This window comes from Carcharodon carcharias, chromosome 18, assembly GCF_017639515.1.
Source record: "Carcharodon carcharias isolate sCarCar2 chromosome 18, sCarCar2.pri, whole genome shotgun sequence".
In the NCBI taxonomy this organism is placed as follows: domain Eukaryota; kingdom Metazoa; phylum Chordata; class Chondrichthyes; order Lamniformes; family Lamnidae; genus Carcharodon; species Carcharodon carcharias.
The window spans coordinates 664046-685202 of NC_054484.1; the positions used below are offsets into that span (position 1 = coordinate 664046).

A 21157-nucleotide genomic window follows, 5' to 3' on the forward strand; every position below is an offset into this window, starting at 1 on the left:
GGCAGCTGTCCTATGTACTGGACTGCCTGCATTCTTTGACCTTTAAAAGCACCCCACTGATCTGACAGGCCCCTCTGAGGCCCCCCCACCCCACCGATCCCCTGCTTTGACAGGTTAAGTAGGCCCCTCTCCCCGATCGGATGTCAAAGTGTCCCTTCATTTATTGGAATTATCAGCCGTCTCCAAACCCCATTGAACCAGAGAGGAAGCAAGTCATCCTTCATCTGCCTAAGAAAAAGATACAAGATGCACTGCAGCAACTCACCAAGGTTCCTTTGGAAGCACCTTCCAAACCCACGAGCTTAACCACCTAGGAAGGACAAGGACAGCATTGGTCCTTATCGGTTGTGGGAGTATTTTCACCACATGGACTACAGTATTTCCAGAATTTGAGGACGACGAGGGATGGGCAATAAATGGCAGCCTTGTCAGTGACGCCCACATCCTTGGAATGAATGTGAAAGGTGATGTCTCAAAGCGCTGCACGTGTGAACTGAAGGGCTGGTTGTACAGAAAGGCAGCAGTTAATGACCCATTATATCCTCCTTTATAACCCCTTCTTTGACCACTGAACCTCGAATTCTTAAACCCAGAACTGTCACCTGCTACCGGAGTGAAATACTGACCGAGCTGCTGGGTATTTCTGGCATTCTCTGTTTATTTCCCTCTAATCCGACCATTGTTTTTTTTGTTTTTAGGAGAAAAGGAGAGCCTCAGATAGCTGAAACCTATCTCCAGGAGGCACTGAAGACGTACCAGGCTGAGGGCTGGCCCCTGCTAATCTCCCACACCAGGAAACAACTGGCTGAGTGTCAGAAGAGGCTTCAACAAACTCAGAAGTATCCTTGTACACGGCACTCGGTGACATCATCTAAAAACCCAGCTTTAGTTTTCACATGTACCCTGATGACGGCCAGCCCTATCTCACCACCTCTCCCAACTCCTGCACTGTTCCTAAATTATCAGACCGCTTAACCAACATTCAGTACTGGATGAGCAAAACTTTCCTCCAATTAAATTTAGGAAGTTTCAAATTTGGATCCTGCTACAAACTCCGTTCCCGAGTTACCAACTGCATCCCTCTCCCTGGCAACAGGCTGAGATTAAACCACTCTGTTCAAAACCTGTGTCAGATTTGACCCTGAGACAAGTTCTCAACCTCATATCCACAGGATCACTGAGACTGTCTAATTCCACCGCTGTCTCACCACCTGACTTCACCCCGTCTCAGCTCATTTCCTGAAACCCTCTTTGTTACCTCCAGGTTCAACCATTCTAATGGACCCTGGCTGATCTCCCACGTTCTAAAGGTGCTATATCAATACCAGTTGTTGTTGTACTAGTGCGGCCTTCTCAGACTGTGCCATTGCTCCCTCCACCCCGACCCCCCGCTCCCTCCACCCCGACCCTCCGCACCCTCCACCCCGACCCTCCGCACCCTCCACCCCGACCCCCCGCACCCTCCTTCCCAACCCTCCGCTCCCTCCACCCCGACCCTCCGCTCCCTCCACCCCGACCCCCCACTCCCTCCGCTCCCTCCACTCCCTCCGCTCCCTCCACCCCGACCCCCCACTCCCTCCGCTCCCTCCACCCCGACCCTCCAATCCCTCCGCTCCCTCCAACCCGACCCCCCGCTCCCTCCGCCCCGACCCTCCAATCCCTCCGCTCCCTCCAATCCGACCCTCCGCTCCCTCCACCCCGACCCTCCGCTCCCTCCGCTCCCTCCACCCCGACCCTCCGCTCCCTCCACCCCGACCCTCCGCTCCCTCCACCCCGACCCTCCGCTCCCTCCACCCCGACCCTCCGCTCCCTCCACCCCGACCCTCCGCTCCCTCCGCTCCCTCCACCCCGACCCTCCGCTCCCTCCACCCCGACCCTCCGCTCCCTCCACCCCGACCCTCCGCTCCCTCCACCCCGACCCTCCGCTCCCTCCACCCCGACCCTCCTCTCCCTCCGCACCCCCTCCAGCCCCCGACCCCTCCGCTCCCTCCCGCTCCCATCCACCCCGACCCCTCCGCTCCCTCCACCCCGACCCAACCGCTCCCCCCACCCCGACCCTACCCGCCCCTCCCTCCGCTCCCTCCACCCCCCCGACCCCCCACCCCCTCCGCTCCCTCCGCTCCCTCCACCCGCCCCCCCAGTCCCTCCCGCTCCCTCCACCCCGACCATCCAATCCCCCCCTCCCTCCGCCCCGACCCTCCAATCCCTCCGCTCCCTCCAAATCCGACCCATCCGCTCCCCCCGCACCCCTCCAACCCGACCCTCCAATCCCTCCGCTCCCTCCGTCCCGACCCTCCGCTCCCTCCGCTCCCTCCACTCCCTCCGCACCCTCCACCCCCGACCCTCCGCTCCCTCCGCTCCCTCCACCCCGACCCTCCAATCCCTCCGCTCCCTCCAATCCGACCCTCCGCTCCCTCCACCCCGACCCCCCGCACCCTCCACCCCGACCCTCCGCTCCCTCCGCTCCCTCCACTCCCTCCACTCCCTCCACCCCGACCCTCCGCTCCCTCCACCCCGACCCTCCGCTCCCTCCACCCCGACCCTCCGCTCCCTCCACCCCGACCCTCCGCTCCCTCCACCCCGACCCTCCGCTCCCTCCGCTCCCTCCACCCCGACCCTCCGCTCCCTCCGCTCCCTCCGCTCCCTCCACCCCGACCCCCACACTCCCTCCGCTCCTCCACTCCCTCCGCTCCCTCCACCCCGACCCCCAGTCCCTCCGCTCCCTCCACCCCGACCCTCCACTCCCTCCACCCCGACCCCCCCACTCCCTCCGCTCCCTCCACTCCCTCCGCTCCCTCCACCCCGACCCTCCAATCCCCCCGCTCCCTCCGCCCCGACCCTTCCAATCCCACCAGCTCCCTCCAATATCCCGACCCTCCCTCTCCCTCCCCCCCGTCACCCTCCACCCCCGACCCTCCGCTCCCTCCGCTCCCTCCACTCCCTCCGCACCCTCCACCCCGACCCTCCGCTCCCTCCGCTCCCTCCACCCCGACCCTCCAATCCCTCCGCTCCCTCCAATCCGACCCTCCGCTCCCTCCACCCCGACCCCCCGCACCCTCCACCCCGACCCTCCGCTCCCTCCACCCCGACCCCCCACTCCCTCCGCTCCCTCCACTCCCTCCGCTCCCTCCACCCCGACCCTCCAATCCCCCCGCTCCCTCCGCCCCGACCCTCCAATCCCTCCGCTCCCTCCAATCCGACCCTCCGCTCCCCCCGCACCCTCCACCCCGACCCTCCGCTCCCTCCGCTCCCTCCACTCCCTCCGCACCCTCCACCCCGACCCTCCGCTCCCTCCGCTCCCTCCACCCCGACCCTCCAACCCCCCCGCTCCCTCCACCCGACCCTCCCCGACCCTCCCACCCGACCCCGACCCTCCCCACCCCCGCACCCTCCACCCTCCGACCCTCCGCTCCCTCCCCTCCCTCCACCTCCCTCCACCCGACCCTCCGCTCCCTCCACCCCGACCCCCCGCTCCCTCCACCCGACCCTCCGCTCCCTCCGCTCCCTCCACCCCGACCCCTCCACCCGACCCTCCGCTCCCTCCACCCCGACCCTCCGCTCCCTCCACCCCTCCCTCCGCTCCCTCCACCCCCCGCACCCTCCACCCCGACCCTCCGCTCCCTCCGCTCCCTCCACCCCGACCCTCCGCTCCCTCCGCTCCCTCCGCTCCCTCCACCCCGACCCCCCACTCCCTCCGCTCCCTCCACTCCCTCCGCTCCCTCCACTCCCTCCGCTCCCTCCACCCCGACTCCCTCCCTCCCCGCTCCCTCCGCTCCCTCCGCTCCCTCCACCCCGACCCCCCACTCCCTCCGCTCCCTCCACTCCCTCCGCTCCCTCCACCCCGACCCCCCACTCCCTCCGCTCCCTCCAATCCCTCCGCTCCCTCCACCCCGACCCTCCGCTCCCTCCACCCCGACCCTCCGCTCCCTCCACCCCGACCCTCCGCTCCCTCCATCCCGACCCTCCGCTCCCTCCACCCCGACCCTCCACTCCCTCCACCCCGACCCTCCGCTCCCTCCACCCCGACCCTCCACTCCCTCCACCCCGACCCTCCGCTCCCTCCACTCCCTCCACCCCGACCCTCCGCTCCCTCCACCCCGACCCTCCGCTCCCTCCGCTCCCTCCACTCCCTCCACCCTGACCCCCCAGTCCCTCCGCTCCCTCCACCCCGACCCTCCGCTCCCTCCACTCCCTCCTTCCCGACCCTCCGCTCCCTCCACCCCGACCCTCCGCTCCCTCCACCCCGACCCTCCGCTCCCTCCGCTCCCTCCACCCCGACCCTCCGCTCCCTCCACCCTGACCCTCCGCTCCCTCCACCCCGACCCTCCACTCCCTCCACTCCCTCCACCCCGACCCCCCGCACCCTCCTTCCCGACCCTCCGCTCCCTCCACCCCGACCCTCCGCTCCCTCCACCCCGACCCTCCACTCCCTCCACCCCGACCCCCCGCACCCTCCTTCCCGACCCTCCGCTCCCTCCACCCCGACCCTCCGCACCCTCCACCCCGACCCTCCGCTCCCTCCGCTCCCTCCACTCCCCCCGCTCCCTCCACTCCCTCCACCCTGACCCTCCGCACCCTCCTTCCCGACCCTCCGCTCCCTCCACCCTGACCCTCCGCACCCTCCTTCCCGACCCTCCGCTCCCTCCACCCTGACCCTCCGCTCCCTCCACCCCGACCCTCCGCTCCCTCCGCTCCCTCCACCCCGACCCTCCGCTCCCTCCGCTCCCTCCACCCCGACCCTCCGCTCCCTCCACCCTGACCCTCCGCACCCTCCTTCCCGACCCTCCGCTCCCTCCACACCGACCCTCCACTCCCTCCACCCCGACCCCCCGCTCCCTCCTTCCCGACCCTCCGCTCCCTCCACCCCGACCCTCCACTCCCTCCACCCCGACCCTCCACTCCCTCCACCCCGACCCTCCGCTCCCTCCACCCCGACCCTCCGCTCCCTCCACCCCGACCCTCCACTCCCTCCGTCCCGACCCTCCGCTCCCTCCACCCCGACCCTCCACTCCCTCCACCCCGACCCTCCACTCCCTCCACCCCGACCCTCCACTCCCTCCGTCCCGACCCTCCGCTCCCTCCACACCGACCCTCCACTCCCTCCACCCCGACCCTCCGCTCCCTCCACCCTGACCCTCCGCTCCCTCCACCCCGACCCTCCACTCCCTCCACTCCCTCCACCCCGACCCCCCGCACCCTCCTTCCCGACCCTCCGCTCCCTCCACCCCGACCCTCCGCACCCTCCTTCCCGACCCTCCGCTCCCTCCACCCCGACCCTCCGCTCCCTCCACCCCGACCCTCCACTCCCTCCACCCCGACCCACCGCTCCCTCCTCTCCGACCCTCTGCTCCCTCCACCCCGACCCTCCACCCCGACCCTCTGCTCCCTCCGCTCCCTCCACCCCGACCCTCCGCACCCTCCTTCCCGACCCTCCGCTCCCTCCACCCCGACCCTCCGCTCCCTCCACCCCGACCCCCCGCACCCTCCTTCCCGACCCTCCGCTCCCTCCTTCCCGACCCTCCACTCCCTCCACCCCGACCCTCCGCTCCCTCCACCCCGACCCCCCGCACCCTCCTTCCCGACCCTCCACTCCCTCCACCCCGACCCTCCGCTCCCTCCACCCCGACCCCCCGCACCCTCCTTCCCGACCCTCCGCTCCCTCCACCCCGACCCTCCGCTCCCTCCACCCCGACCCACCGCTCCCTCCTCTCCGACCCTCCGCTCCCTCCACCCCGACCCTCCACTCCCTCCACCCCGACCCTCCACTCCCTCCGTCCCGACCCTCCACTCCCTCCACCCCGACCCTCCACTCCCTCCACCCCGACCCTCCGCTCCCTCCACACCGACCCTCCACTCCCTCCACCCCGACCCTCCACTCCCTCCACCCCGACCCTCCGCTCCCTCCACCCCGACCCTCCGCTCCCTCCACCCCGACCCTCCACTCCCTCCGTCCCGACCCTCCGCTCCCTCCACCCCGACCCTCCGCTCCCTCCACCCCGACCCACCGCTCCCTCCTTCCCGACCCTCCGCTCCCTCCACCCCGACCCTCCGCTCCCTCCACCCCGACCCTCCACTCCCTCCACCCCGACCCTCCGCTCCCTCCACCCTGACCCCCCAGTCCCTCCTCTCCGACCCTCCGCTCCCTCCAAACGTGCACACTCCAGATGAAGGTCGGCGGGTTGTGCTGGGGGCAGGGTTTTGGGATCAAACAAGTGTTTGATTTCCCTCCTCTCAGCCCCACGAGACTGGTGGCCGTTGTCACTCCTCAACCCAACAGTGACTGTGATTGACACGGGGAGAAAGGAATCGAAGGATATGTTGAACATGTGAGATGAATATGGTGCGAGGAAGCTTGTGTGAAGCAGAAACACCAGCATGAACCAGTTGGGCTGAATGGCCTGCTTTAGTGTTGTAAATGCTGTGTGATTCTAGGAATAATTGAGTCTGTGTCCGGTGGTGTTCAGTAAAATAGTGCCACAGTTGTCATTTTTGCTGAAGTTGTGTGTAATATCTGACCTAAGCTTTGGGGTTTTGTGGGATTGATTGGGTGATGAAGGCTGGTCTCTGGGGGAGCTAGGAACCCCAGGGATTGAGCTGTTCTGTGATCTGCAGGAGGAGATGGGGCTCGTTCTGTTACCCTCCCTTAACCCAACTTCCCAGCTACCTGCAGACCAGCAGCCTGCTGGCTGGTGATGATAAACTGACCGAGACGGAACGGATACACTTCTGCCGGGAGATTGTGAAGCTGGCGAAGCAGCCTGGCAGTGGGCAAGGTGAGAGCTGAGATGGTCATTAACCATGTGCTCAGAGTCATTAATCTGCGCTGTCCAATCCCAGCATGACAGAATTTGGGGCTCTAGAGTTTGACTGGGGTCACTGGGGTGGGGGGAGGGATTTGTGGTTAGGAAGATGAGGGCCAGGGGGCAAGGTTTGGGTCAGGGGAGAGAGACTTGTTTAAACCGCTGTGCTCTGCTCTATGTTTTTAGATGACCGACTGCTGCTGGGGATGGAGGGCTTTGTCCAGTTGAAGAGTTTATGCTTTAATCCAGTGTGTGCGATGGTGCACGTCGGTGGGGTCCTGGATGTTGAACTGACTGTGCACAGCCTCATGCCCCTCCCTGTGCACCTGGATCAGCTTTCTGTTCACCTGCACCTCACTGTCAGTAAAGACACGTCCAAGAGGAGCGCTGAGTTTGGTGGCCGCAATCGGAATGCAAATGGGATCTTCCTCTTCCCCAGTGAGCCCACCGGCCACCCCTTCCCCAGGAACAAGCAGCCTTTCATTGAACTGTACGAACTTTATGACCGCAGTCCGTCAGATAGCTCACTGAATTCCAGCGGTATCATCTGTAAGAACATGCACCTGCTGTTACGGAGGCAAGAGAGCAACACTTCCCTGGAACGATCCTCAAGTCTGGCTGTGGAAGATGCTGCGTATGCATTACGGATCAGTGACATACTGCTGCAACCGGGAATCAACACCATCCACTTCAAGACAGAGGCCAGTGCTTTTAAAACTCAACTTAAACCAGAATAATCCCCGCTCTCTATAGGTTTGTCAATGTCCAGGAGAATTCACTCATGTTTGTGCAGAGTGTAAAACACCCACAGGTGCTTCCCAGAGAGGAAACTAGGAGCCAGGAATGGGTGGTGGTGGGGTGATCAGTCGAGAGAGAAACCGAATCTGGGAGGTGCTGGGACATGGAGTATCACAGAGCGGGACTGATGTAATTTATGTTGGGAAACAGGCAAGTACGTGAATGAAACCAGAGATGTGAAACCATGGGGTGCGGGTGGGGAAGGAACGATGAAGAAGATAAGAGAGAGCGATGAGGGATCAGGAGTCATTGTAGGGTCACTGACTTGATATGGGGCAGGTAGCTCAACTCTGAACAATTCAGAAGGTGAATGGGGGATGCAGCAAGGTGCGAACAAGTATCCCAGTGAGAGTCTGTGTGTGTGGGACCCGTACCCCAGTGAGAGTCAGTGTGTGTGGGACTCGTACTCCAGTGAGAGTCAGTGTGTGTGGGACCCGTACCCCAGTGAGAGTCAGTGTGTGTGGGACCCTTATCCCAGTGAGAGTCAGTGTGTGTGGGACCCGTACCCTAGTGAGAGTCAGTGTGTGTGGGACCCATACTCCAGTGAGAGTCAGTGTGTGTGTGAGACCTGTACCCCAGTGAGAGTCAGTGTGTGTGGGACCTGTACCCCAGTGAGAGTCAGTGTGTGTGGGACCCGTACCCCAGTGAGAGTCAGTGTGTGTGGGACCCGTACCCCAGTGAGAGTCAGTGTGTGTGGGACCCGTACTCCAGTGAGAGTCAGTGTGTGTGGGACCCGTACCCAGTGAGAGTCAGTGTGTGTGGGACCCGTACCCCAGTGAGAGTCAGTGTGTGTGGGACCCGTACCCCAGTGAGAGTCAGTGTGTGTGGGACCCGTACACCAGTGAGAGTCAGTGTGTGTGGGACCCGTACCCCAGTGAGAGTCAGTGTGTGTGGGACTGTACCCCAGTGAGAGTCAGTGTGTGTGGGACCCGTACCCCAGTGAGAGTCAGTGTGTGTGGGACCTGTACCCCAGTGAGAGTCAGTGCGTGTGGTACCTGTACCCCAGTGAGAGTCAGTGTGTGTGGGACCTGTACCCCAGTGAGAGTCAGTGTGTGTGTGGGACCTGTACCCCAGTGAGAGTCAGTGTGTGTGGGACCCGTACCCCAGTGAGAGTCAGTGTGTGTGGGACCCGTACCCCAGTGAGACTCAGTGTGTGTGGGATCCGTACCCCAGTGAGGGTCAGTGCGTGTGGTACCTGTACCCCAGTGAGAGTCAGTGTGTGTGGGACCCGTACCCCAGTGAGAGTCAGTGTGTGGGGGACCCATACCCCAGTGAGAGTCAGTGTGTGTGTGGGACCTGTACCCCAGTGAGAGTCAGTGTGTGTGGGACCCGTACCCCAGTGAGAGCCTGTCTCTTCAGCAGAGGAGTGGAGGAAGTCCCTGCATTGTCTCACAATAAGGTGTGCATTTGTACCAATCCCAGGTTGTAATGAAGCAGTGATACTGAGAGGATGTTGGTGCTTTTGTATCATAGCTTTGATTTAATTGTAATTTCTTTGTGCAGGCTAAGGAAGCTGGGACCTACACCTTGCGCCAGCTTTGTGCCTCTGTGGGACGGGTCCAGTTCACTCTTCCTCACATCTATCCAATCATTCAGTATGAAGTGTACTCACAGGAACCTCAGCTCAAAGTGGAGCCAATGACCGGTGAGTTCATTTGGAATTTTAGCTTTTTAAATTTATTTGTTCACGGGATGTGGGTTTCACTGGCTGGGCCAGCATCTATTGCCCTAACGCTAACTGCCCTTGAGAAGGTGGGGGTGAGCTGCCTTCTTGAATCGCTGCAGTCCATGTGGTGTAGGTACACCCACAGTGCTGTTAGGGAGGGAGTTCCAGGATTTTGACCCAGCAACAGTGAAGGAACGGTGATATATTTCCAAGCCAGGATGGTGAGTGACTTGGAGGGGAACTTCCAGGTGGTGGTGTTCCCATCTATCTGCTGCCCTTGTCCTTCTAGATGGTAATGGTTGTGGGTTTGGCTCAGTGGTGGACTGGGTGCTGATCAAGCAGGCTGCTTTGTCCTGGATGGTGTCAAGCTTCTTGAATGTTGTTGGAGCCACACTCACCCAGGCAAGTGGGGAGTGTTGGGAGAATTTCCGCACCCCTCCCTGTGTAACATCTCCCTGATGTGTGACCAAATCCCCTGGACTACACATCCTGACATGCGGCTATTCAATTCCCTTTTTGTAGTTATTAAATACTAGAATTACAAGATGAGATGCCAACACCAGAATTTGGTTGCAGACCCATTCTCAATGTTGTTTATTCAATAAAACTACAATAGACAAAATTTACTTAGTGGTCAGGTTTGCTCACTATCGTCTGCCCAGCTGGTCTTCCACGGAGCTGGTGACCAGCCAAACCCCCGTCCCTGTGTCTGTCTGCAGATAGCTGTCTTTTTCTTCTCCTCTTCTCTCTCTCTCCTGTCTTTCTCCTTCCCTGGCTGAAAGCTGACAGGTTTTTATACCCTCCTTTGCTGCACAGCTCCTTCATATTGGCAGGATTTCAGGCGGCCGCAGTGATCAGTCAGTTGGTGAGTGACCTCGTCCATTGTGGCTGCAAGTCACTGTGACCCAACTCATTCAGTAACTTATGCCCTGGCCGTTGTTAACTATTTATTATAATAGGGCACAGGATTGGATGGAACATTACAAATATCAGTCTTTGATAATGCTAAATGGTTCAGCAATACCCTTTGGTTCTGGGGTCCAGGTTCCTTCTGCAATTTGCTAAGGTCAGCTAAATCGTCCCCAGGCCTATGATCTCTTACTAGAGTATTCCATCACACTCCTGATTTTGGGGAGTTAGGAGGTGAGTTACACTCTGCACGATTCCTAGCCTCTGACCTATTCTTGTAGCCACTGTATTTATATGGCTAGTCCAGTTCAGTTTCTGGTCAGTGGTAACCCCCAGGATGTTGATAGTGGGGGATTCAGAGATGGTAATGCCATTGAACATCAAGGGGAGATGGTTGGATGCTCTCTTGTTGGAGATGGTCATTGCCTGACACTTATGTGGTATGAATGTCACTTGCCACTTGTCAGCTCAAGCCTGGATATTGTCCAGGTCTTGCTACATCTGGACACAATAAGATCAGCTCTTCTTTCAACAATGCTGAGTAATGTGGTGACCTCAAAATGCAGCAGTTTGTTCATCTACTTCATGTTGATTTTACTGATTTTACTGATTTGACGGAGAAAGGGGGCGCACAGATGCAAGACTATTGCATGAGTGAGAGGTAGATTGAGTGAGGTATTAGGAATTTGGCTCAGGTGTTAATTCGATGCAAAGAGGTGCCCCTTGTTTTCAGCCTCCAGTGGTTGATGAGTTTCTTTCATTGTCTCCCAGAACCAAATGGTATTGTTAATCCATTTAGCATTATCAAAGACTGATATTTGTATTGTTCCATCCAATCCTGTGCCCTATTACAATAAATAGTTAACAACGGCCCGGGCATAAGTTGCTGAATGAATTAGATCACAGTGACTTGCAGCCACAATGGACAGAGTCACCCACCATTGTGAGGTGAGCACAACTTTCTCTTGTATCAAACAGCATGTCCGAGCCAACCAGCCTGTGCTTGCAAAACTCCAAACACAGTGTCCAACATTAGATGTGATTCCGCGATTGGACAGCATTTGCTAAACAATCCTGAATGTGCTAAAAATTATGCTGACAACCAATTTAAGATTATCAGTTGGGCTGACAGTGTGACTCACTTATGTGTGCTGGAAGCCACATATATTCACACACAGGGCCCTGTCCTTTGCAGACAGAAAGAGCACGTCCATGCCTTGTGCCTTTTTTAACTAAACAAAACCTTGGGATACAGCCATTCCCTGGTTCATTCCCCATGGCAATGTCTTGACCGGTCAGAGTCGACCTGCTTAGTTTGAATTTGAACAACGCTGGGCAGTTAACTGGTCCCTACTGCATTCTCCATGGCAATGCCCTTAACAATCAGAGTCCACTTGCCAACCAATCAGCACTCTCTTCTCATGTAGTATAAATTGTTGTTTCCTTTACTGTTGGTAATCTTGCAATCTGTGCTGATGAGTGCAGGATGAAAAGCTTAGATAGCGTGTCTTTTTTCAGCAATATGAAAGAAGTTTTAACAGTGCACTCAGAAAAGCAAGGTATGATTAGACCATCTCAACATTGTTTTACTAAGGGGAAATCCTGTTTGACAAACTTATTAGGGATTTTGGGGATGTAACTAGTGAGGTAGATAAAGAGGAACCACTAGATGTAGTATACCTGGATTTCCAAAAGGCTTTTGATAAGGTGCCACACTAAAGGTTAATTGGCAAGATTAAGACTCATGGAGCTGGGGGTAATATATTAGTATGGATAGAGGATTGGTTAACAGAAAGCAGAGAGTGAGCATAAGTGAAGCTTTCTCAAGTTGGCAGGCACTGAATAGTGGAGTGCCACAAGGATCAGTGCTAGGGGCTCAGCTACTTACTATCTATATTAATGACTTAGATGAAGAGACCGAGAGTAACGGATCTAAGTTTGACTCAGTTTCCCTCTGACAGTGCGGCGCTTCCTTAGCACTAACCCTCCGACAGCGAGGCACTCTCTCAGTACTGACTCTCTGACGATGCAGCGCTCCCTCAGTACTGACCCTCCGACAGTGCAGCACTCCCTCAGTACTGACCATCCGACAGTGCAGCACTCCCTCAGTACTGACCCTCTGACAATGCAGCGCTCCCTCAGTAATGACCCTCTGACAGTGCAGCATTCCCTCAGTACTGACCCTCCGACAGTGCAGCACTCCCTCAGTACCGACCCTCTGACAGTGCAGCACTCCCTCAGTACTGACCCTCTGACAGTGCAGCACTCCCTCAGTACTGACCCTCTGACAGTGTAGCATTCTGTCAGTGACGTAGAGTAGAGTGCACTGTGCCACGTGACAATTTGTGTCTGTCTATTTTATTCAGACAGCCTCCTGGCAGGTATTTCTCAGCCAGTGAAGTTCACCATTCAGACAGGACATTACACAGTGAAGACTGGAGACGCACTGCAACTGAGCATCACTGACACTCTGCCAATTCTACATTCGGCAAGCAGCACTGCCACTGTGTCCACCAACGGCGGAGGTGAGTCACTCACATACTGAGCAGCCATGAGATGGAGCCATTTGGGACAGGGATGGAGAGCCTGGACAGACTGAGTTCCACTCCTCTCACCAATGGCTGCTGCTGCCTAACAGACAACTCATGGAAATTGTCTATCTGCTCCCGATAGGGAACTGGCCTGAATCAGCTTCCGTTGGGCTCTGCCCTTTTAGTAATAATGGGGAATAAAGAGATATAAAATAACTGAAGTCACTTCAAGAACATGAGAAGTGCAAAATTTTAAAGCATCACTTTACACTGTCCCCATGCTGTCCCTGCCCTGGGAGTGTTTGATGGGGATGGTGTAGAGGGAGCTTTACTCTGTATCTAACCCCGTGCTGTACCTGTCCTGGGAGTGTTAGATGGGGACAGTGTAGAGGGAGCTTTACTCTGTATCTAACCCCGTGCTGTACCTGTCCTGGGAGTGTTTGATGGGGTCAGTGTAGAGGGAGTTTACTCTGTATCTAACCCCGTGCTGTACCTGTCCTGGGAGTGTTAGATGGGGACAGTGTAGAGGGAGATTTACTCTATCTAACCCTGTGCTGTACCTGTCCTGGGAGTGTTTGATGGGGACAGTGTAGAGGGAACTTTACTCTGTATCTAACCCCGTGCTGTACCTGTCCTGGGAGTGTTAGATGGGGACAGTGTAGAGGGAGCTTTACTCTGTATCTAACCCTGTGCTGTACCTGTCCTGGGAGTGTTTGATGGGGACATTGTAGAGGGAGCTTTACTCTGTATCTAACCCCGTGCTGTACCTGTCCTGGGAGTGTTAGATGGGGACAGTGTAGAGGGAGATTTACTCTGTATCTAACCCCGTGCTGTACCTGTCCTGGGAGTGTTTGATGGGGACAGTGTGGAGGGAGCTTTACTCTGTATCTAACCCCGTGCTGTACCTGTCCTGGGAATGCAGGAATGTAGTACGGGTTGAGCATCCCTAATCTGAAATTCTTGGGGCTGATTGTGTTTCAGTTTCCAATGTTTTTGTCTTTCAGGGTGTATGTACAATTGGCCTGGGGCAATTATATTACAACATTCAGCTTACATTACAGCAGCTGAATCTTTGGCTAGGTATAGTCTAAAGTAAATAAAATGGCTAGAAAAGTAGGATAAGGTCGGCAAGGATTGTGTCAGCCTGGGTCACGAACTTCCCGAGGGTCTGTTGGGTTTTTGGAAATTTGGATAAAGGATATTTGACTGTATTAACGATCTGAACTGTGTGTTGAACAGTGGGGCAGTAGGTTCCCCTGCCTTCAGCACAACACTGCTAGTTTATAACAAAGGTCTTTTTAATTTAATTTTAAAACAACTGATGTGTTCTTTTCAAATAGACAAAATCTCTGAGGCTCCCTTAGCCATTCAGTCATCTGGAAAGATCACCAGCATCACCCTGCCACAGGCTGCTGATTATCACCAGATCGAGTTTGAACTTCATGTTATCTGTCACATGCCGTCCACACTGCCAACTGCTCCAGATTCGGAGAGGCCCAGCACCGACTTAAAGGCAATTCGCAAAGCTCACGAGAAAACCAAACTGGACATCCCCTGTATGACTTCCATCGAACAGAAGGTGCAGTCAGAGTGCTGCATTGTTGAGGGGAGTGTGAGGGCAGAGAGAGGGACCGTGATGGCTGTGTTGGAGGAAGGGGGATCACTGTGTCAGTGTGCTGTATCGGAGGGGGTGGTGGGTGGGGGGCTGCTGTGTGTCGGTGAGGTGTACTGAGCTCTGTCCTTCAGATGCTGTTGTGTTTAATAACTGCTTTTTTTTATATAAGCAGATTTCCATCGACTGTCCCTGGTCTATTTATTCCACGCTCATCTCCCTGACCTTCAATATACCCTTCAACGCCAAACACTTGCTCCTATCATCGGGTCGAAGGTAAAGCTGCTTCCTAACTGGACTTTCCATCTCTCTCACCAGTTCTTACAGACAGAACAGGAGTTGTTACAAACTGTGGAATTCAGTGTCATCAGGAAACGGGGAATGGGACGGGTACAGGAACAGGGAACTGGAGAGAAGTGGGACTGGAGCGGGAATGGGAGGGGAATGGGAGCAGGAATGGGAATGGGAGGGGAATGGGAATGGGAGGGGAATGGGAGCAGGAATGGGAATGGGAGGGGAATGGGAATGGGAGGGGAATGGGAGGGGAATGGGAGCAGGAATGGGAATGGGAGGGGAATGGGAATGGGAGGGGAATGGGAGGGGAATGGGAGGGGAATGGGAGGGGAATGGGAATGGGAGGGGAATGGGAATGGGAGGGGAATGGGAGGGGAATGGGAGGGGAATGGGAATGGGAGGGGAATGGGAATGGGAGGGGAATGGGAGGGGAATGGGAATGGGAGGGGAATGGGAGGGGAATGGGAATGGGAGGGGAATGGGAGGGGAATGGGAATGGGAGGGGAATGGGAGGGGAATGGGAGGGGAATGGGAGCAGGAATGGGAATGGGAGGGGAATGGGAATGGGAGGGGAATGGGAGCAGGAATGGGAATGGGAGGGGAATGGGAATGGGAGGGGAATGGGAGGGGAATGGGAGCAGGAATGGGAATGGGAGGGGAATGGGAATGGGAGGGGAATGGGAGGGGAATGGGAATGGGAGGGGAATGGGAATGGGAGGGGAATGGGAATGGGAGGGGAATGGGAGGGGAATGGGAATGGGAGGGGAATGGGAGGGGAATGGGAATGGGAGGGGAATGGGAGGGGAATGGGAGCAGGAATGGGAATGGGAGGGGAATGGGAATGGGAGGGGAATGGGAGGGGAATGGGAGGGGAATGGGAATGGGAGGGGAATGGGAATGGGAGGGGAATGGGAGGGGAATGGGAGCAGGAATGGGAATGGGAGGGGAATGGGAATGGGAGGGGAATGGGAGGGGAATGGGAGGGGAATGGGAATGGGAGGGGAATGGGAATGGGAGGGGAATGGGAGGGGAATGGGAGGGGAATGGGAATGGGAGGGGAATGGGAGGGGAATGGGAGCAGGAATGGGAATGGGAGGGGAATGGGAATGGGAGGGGAATGGGAGCAGGAATGGGAGGGGAATGGGAATGGGAGGGGAATGGGAGGGGAATGGGAATGGGAGGGGAATGGGAATGGGAGGGGAATGGGAGGGGAATGGGAGGGGAATGGGAATGGGAGGGGAATGGGAGGGGAATGGGAGCAGGAATGGGAATGGGAGGGGAATGGGAATGGGAGGGGAATGGGAGCAGGAATGGGAGGGGAATGGGAATGGGAGGGGAATGGGAATGGGAATGGGAATGGGAGGGGAATGGGAATGGGAGGGGAATGGGAGCAGGAATGGGAATGGGAGGGGAATGGGAATGGGAGGGGAATGGGAGGGGAATGGGAGCAGGAATGGGAATGGGAGGGGAATGGGAATGGGAGGGGAATGGGAGGGGAATGGGAGCAGGAATGGGAATGGGAGGGGAATGGGAATGGGAGGGGAATGGGAGGGGAATGGGAGGGGAATGGGAATGGGAGGGGAATGGGAATGGGAAGAGATTGTAACTGCGATTGTGCCTGTCCCTAATTCTTTCCCCCTCTCTCCTCTTTTCCCTCTCTCCTGCCCGCCCCCCTCTCGCCCGCCCCCTCTCGCCCGCCCCCTCTCGCCCGCCCCCTCTCGCCCGCCCCCTCTCGCCCACCTCCTCTCGCCCTCTCTCCTCTTCTCTCGCTTGCCCGCCCTCTCACCCCTTCTCTCGCACTCACCCTCTCACCCCTTCCTTTGCTCTCGCCCTCTCTCTCGCCCTCTCTCCCCTTCCCTCGCTCTCACCCTCTCTCCCCTTGTCTCACTCTCGCCCTCTCACCCCTTCCATCTCTCTCACCCTCTCTCCCCTTCTCTCGCTCTCACCCTCTCTCCCCTTGTCTCACTCTCGCCCTCTCACCCCTTCCATCTCTCTCACCCTCTCTCCCCTTCTCTCGCTCTCGCCCTCTCTCCCCTGCTCTTGCTCTCGCCCTCGCCCTCTCTCTCGCCCACTCACCGCTTCCCTCGCTCTCGCCCTCTCTCCCCTTCTCTCGCTCTCGCCCTCCCCTTCTCTCGCTCTCGCCCTCTCTCCCCTTCTCTCAATCTCGCCCTCTCTCCCCTTCTCTCGCTCGCCTCTCTCTCCCCTTCTCTCGCTCTCGCCCTCTCTCCCCTTCTCTCAATCTCGCCCTCTCTCCCCTTCTCTCAATCTCGCCCTCTCTCCCCTTCTCTCGCTCTCGCCCTCTCTCCCCTTCTCTCGCTCTCGCCCTCTCATCCCTTCTCTCAATCTCGCCCTCTCTCCCCTTCTCTCAATCTCGCCCTCTCTCCCCTTCTCTCGCTCTCGCCCTCTCTCCCCTTCTCTCAATTTCGCCCTCTCTCCCCTTCTCTCGCTCGCCCTCTCTCCCCTTCTCTCGCTCTCGCCCTCTCTCCCCTGCTCTTGCTCTCGCCCTCGCCCTCTCTCCCCTTCTCTCGCTCGCCCTCTCATCCCTTCTCTCGCTCTCGCCCTCTCTCCCCTTCTCTCGCTCTCGCCCTCTCTCCCCTTCTCTCAATCTCGCCCTCTCTCCCCTTCTCTCGCTTTCGCCCTCTCTCCCCTTCTCTCAATCTCGCCCTCTCTCCCCTTCTCTCGCTCTCGCCCTCTCTCCCCTTCTCTCTCTCGCCCTCTCTCCCCTTCTCTCAATCTCGCCCTCTCTCTCCTTCTCTCGCTCTCGCCCTCTCTCCCCTTCTCTCTCTCGCCCTCTCTCCCCTTCTCTCGCTTTTGCCCTCTATCCCCTTCTCTCGCTCTCGCCCTCTCTCCCCTTCTCTCGCCCTCTCTCCCCCTCTCTCGCCCGCCCTCTCTCTCGCCCTCTCTCATTCTCTCCCCTTCTCTCGCTCTCGCCCTCTCTCCCCTTCTCTCGCTCTCTCCTTCTCTCCCCTTCTCTCACTCTCTCATTCTCTCCCCTTCTCTCGCTCTCGCCCTCTCTCCCCTTCTCTCGCTCTCTCCTTCTCTCCCCTTCTCTCACTCTCTCATTCTCTCCCCTTCTCTCGCTCTCGCCCTCTCTCCCCTTCTCTCGCTCTCGCCCTTTCTCCCCTTCTCTCGCTCTCGCCCTCTCTCCTCTTCTCTCGCTCTCGCCCTCTCTCCCTTTCTCTCGCTCTCGCCCTCTCTCCCCTTCTCTCCCTCTCGCCCTCTCTCCCCTTCTCTTGCTCTCGCCGTCTCTCCCCTTCTCTCGCTCTCGCCCTCTCTCCACTTCTCTCGCTCTCGCCCTCTCTCCCCTTCTCTCGCTCTCGCCCTCTCTCCCCTACTCTCGCTCTCGCCCTCTCTCTTGCCCTCTGTCCACTTCTCTCTCTCTCGCCCTCTCTCCCCTTCTCTCGCTCTTTCATTCCCCTTCTCTCGCTCTCTCATTCTCTCCCCTTCTCTCGCTCTCGCCCTCTCTCCCCTTCTCTCGCTCTCTCATTCTCTCCCCTTCTCTCGCTCTCGCCCTCTCTCCCCTTCTCTCGCTCTCGCCCTCTCATCCCTTCTCTCTCTCTCGCCCTCTCTCCCCTTCTCTCGCTCTTTCATTCCCCTTCTCTCGCTCTCTCATTCTCTCCCCTTCTCTCGCTCTCGCCCTCTCTCCCCTTCTCTCGCTCTCTCAGTCTCTCCCCTTCTCTCGCTCTCGCCCTCTCTCCCCTTCTCTCGCTCTCGCCCTCTCATCCCTTTTCTCGCTCTCGCCCTCTCTCCCCTTCTCTCGCTCTCGCCCTCTCTCCCCTTCTCTCGCTCTCGCCCTCTCTCCCCTTCTCTCGCCCTCTCTCCCTCTCTCCCCTTCTCTCGCTCTCTCATTCTCTCCCCTTCTCTCGCTCTCGCCCTCTCTCCCCTTCTCTTGCTCTCGCCGTCTCTCCCCTTCTCTCGCTCTCGCCCTCTCTCCCCTTCTCTCGCTCTCGCCCTCTCACCCCTTCCATCCCTCTCACCCTCTCTCCCCTTCTCTCGCTCTCGCCCTCTCTCGCTCTCGCCCCCTCTCCCCTGCTCTTGCTCTCGCCCTCGCCCTCTCTCTCGCCCACTCACCGCTTCCCTCGCTCTCGCCCTCTCTCCCCTTCTCTCGCTCTCGCCCTCCCCTTCTCTCGCTCTCGCCCTCTCTCCCCTTCTCTCAATCTCGCCCTCTCTCCCCTTCTCTCGCTCGCCTCTCTCTCCCCTTCTCTCGCTCTCGCCCTCTCTCCCCTTCTCTCAATCTCGCCCTCTCTCCCCTTCTCTCAATCTCGCCCTCTCTCCCCTTCTCTCGCTCTCGCCCTCTCTCCCCTTCTCTCAATCTCGCCCTCTCTCCCCTTCTCTCAATCTCGCCCTCTCTCCCCTTCTCTCGCCCTCGCCCTCTCTCCCCTTCTCTCGCTCGCCCTCTCATCCCTTCTCTCACTCTCGCCCTCTCTCCCCTTCTCTCGCTCTCGCCCTCTCTCCCCTTCTCTCAATCTCGCCCTCTCTCCCCTTCTCTCGCTTTCGCCCTCTCTCCCCTTCTCTCGCTCTCGCCCTCTCTCCCCTTCTCTCTCTCGCCCTCTCTCCCCTTCTCTCGCTTTCGCCCTCTCTCCCCTTCTCTCGCTCTCGCCCTCTCTCCCCTTCTCTCGCCCTCTCTCCCCCTCTCTCGCCCGCCCTCTCTCTCGCCCTCTCTCCCCTTCTCTCGCTCTCGCCCTCTCTCCTCTTCTCTCGCTCTCGCCCTCTCTCCCCTTCTCTCGCTCTCGCCCTCTCTGCCCTTCTCTCGCTCTCTCCTTCTCTCCCCTTCTCTCACTCTCTCATTCTCTCCCCTTCTCTCGCTCTCGCCCTCTCTCCCCTTCTCTCGCTCTCGCCCTTTCTCCCCTTCTCTCGCTCTCGCCCTCTCTCCTCTTCTCTCGCTCTCGCCCTCTCTCCCTTTCTCTCGCTCTCGCCCTCTCTCCCCTTCTCTCCCTCTCGCCCTCTCTCCCCTTCTCTTGCTCTCGCCGTCTCTCCCCTTCTCTCGCTCTCGCCCTCTCTCCCCTTCTCTCGCTCTCGCCCTCTCTCCCCTTCTCTCGCTCTCGCCCTCTCTCCCCTTCTCTCGCTCTCGCCCTCTCTCTTGCCCTCTGTCCACTTCTCTCTCTCTCGCCCTCTCTCCCCTTCTCTCGCTCTTTCATTCCCCTTCTCTCGCTCTCTCATTCTCTCCCCTTCTCTCGCTCTCGCCCTCTCTCCCCTTCTCTCGCTCTCTCATTCTCTCCCCTTCTCTCGCTCTCGCCCTCTCTCCCCTTCTCTCGCTCTCGCCCTCTCATCCCTTTTCTCGCTCTCGCCCTCTCTCCCCTTCTCTCGCTCTCGCCCTCTCTCCCCTTCTCTCGCTCTCGCCCTCTCTCCCCTTCTCTCGCCCTCTCTCCCTCTCTCCCCTTCTCTCGCTCTCTCATTCTCTCCCCTTCTCTCGCTCTCGCCCTCTCTCCCCTTCTCTTGCTCTCGCCGTCTCTCCCCTTCTCTCGCTCTCGCCCTCTCTCCCCTTCTCTCGCTCTCGCCCTCTCTCCCCTTCTCTCGCTCTCGCCCTCTCTCCCCTTCTCTCGCTCTCGCCCTCTCTCCCCTTCTCTCGCTCTCGCCCTCTCTCCCCTTCTCTCGCTCTCGCCCTCTCTCCCCTTCTCTCGCTCTCGCCCTCTCTCCCCTTCTCTCGCTCTCGCCCTCTCTCCCCTTCTCTTCTTCTCGCCCTCTCTCCCCTTCTCTCGCTCTCGCCCTCTCTCCCCTTCTCTCACTCGCCCTCTCTCCCCTTCTCTCGCTCTCGCTCTCTCTCGCCCTCTCTCCCCTTCTCTTTCTCTCGCTTTCTCTCTTGCCCTCTCTCCCCTTCTCTCGCTCTCGCCCTCTCACCCCATCCCTCTCTCTCGCCCTCTCACCCCTTCTCTCGCTCTCGCCCTCTCTCCCCTTCTCTCGCTCTCTCCCTCTCTCCCCTTCTCTTGCTCTCGCACTCTCTCCCCTTCTCTCGCTCTCGCCCTCTCTCCCCTTCTCTCGCTCTCTCATTCTCTCCTCTTCTCTCGCTCTCGCCCTCTCTCCCCTTCTCTCGCTCTCGCCCTCTCTCCCCTTCTCTCGCTCTCTCATTCTCTCCTCTTCTCTCACTCTCTCATTCTCTCCCCTTCTCTCGCTCTCGCCCTCTCTCCCCTTCTCTCGCTCTCTCATTCTCTCCTCTTCTCTCGCTCTCGCCCTCTCTCCCCTTCTCTCGCTCTCTCCCTCTCTCCCCTTCTCTCGCTCTCGCCCTCTCTCCCCTTCTCTCGCTCTCGCCCTCTCTCCCTTTCTCTCGCTCTCGCCCTCTCTCCCCTTCTCTCGCTCTCGCCCTCTCTCCCCTTCTCTTGCTCTCGCCGTCTCTCCCCTTCTCTCGCTCTCGCCCTCTCTCCCCTTCTCTCGCTCTCGCCCTCTCTCCCCTTCTCTCGCTCTCACCCTCTCTCCCCTTCTCTTGCTCTCGCCCTCTCTCTTGCCCTCTGTCCACTTCTCTCTCTCTCGCCCTCTCTCCCCTTCTCTCGCTCTTTCATTCCCCTTCTCTCGCTCTCTCATTCTCTCCCCTTCTCTCGCTCTCGCCCTCTCT

The 21157-nt window shown here is 58.8% G+C and overlaps 1 protein-coding gene across 1 annotated transcript in view; it reads left to right on the forward strand.

The window, feature by feature from the left end:
• The window catches only part of trappc10 (trafficking protein particle complex subunit 10), an 89179-nt gene that overhangs the window by 56405 nt on the left and 11617 nt on the right, over window positions 1–21157 (forward strand). Inside the window, exons 12-18 of the mRNA XM_041211934.1 lie at window positions 699–839; window positions 6661–6773; window positions 6987–7501; window positions 9102–9243; window positions 12540–12698; window positions 14045–14283; window positions 14492–14592. Coding sequence (XP_041067868.1) covers window positions 699–839; window positions 6661–6773; window positions 6987–7501; window positions 9102–9243; window positions 12540–12698; window positions 14045–14283; window positions 14492–14592 — 1410 coding nt within the window. The remainder of the gene's footprint in view (window positions 1–698; window positions 840–6660; window positions 6774–6986; window positions 7502–9101; window positions 9244–12539; window positions 12699–14044; window positions 14284–14491; window positions 14593–21157) is intronic.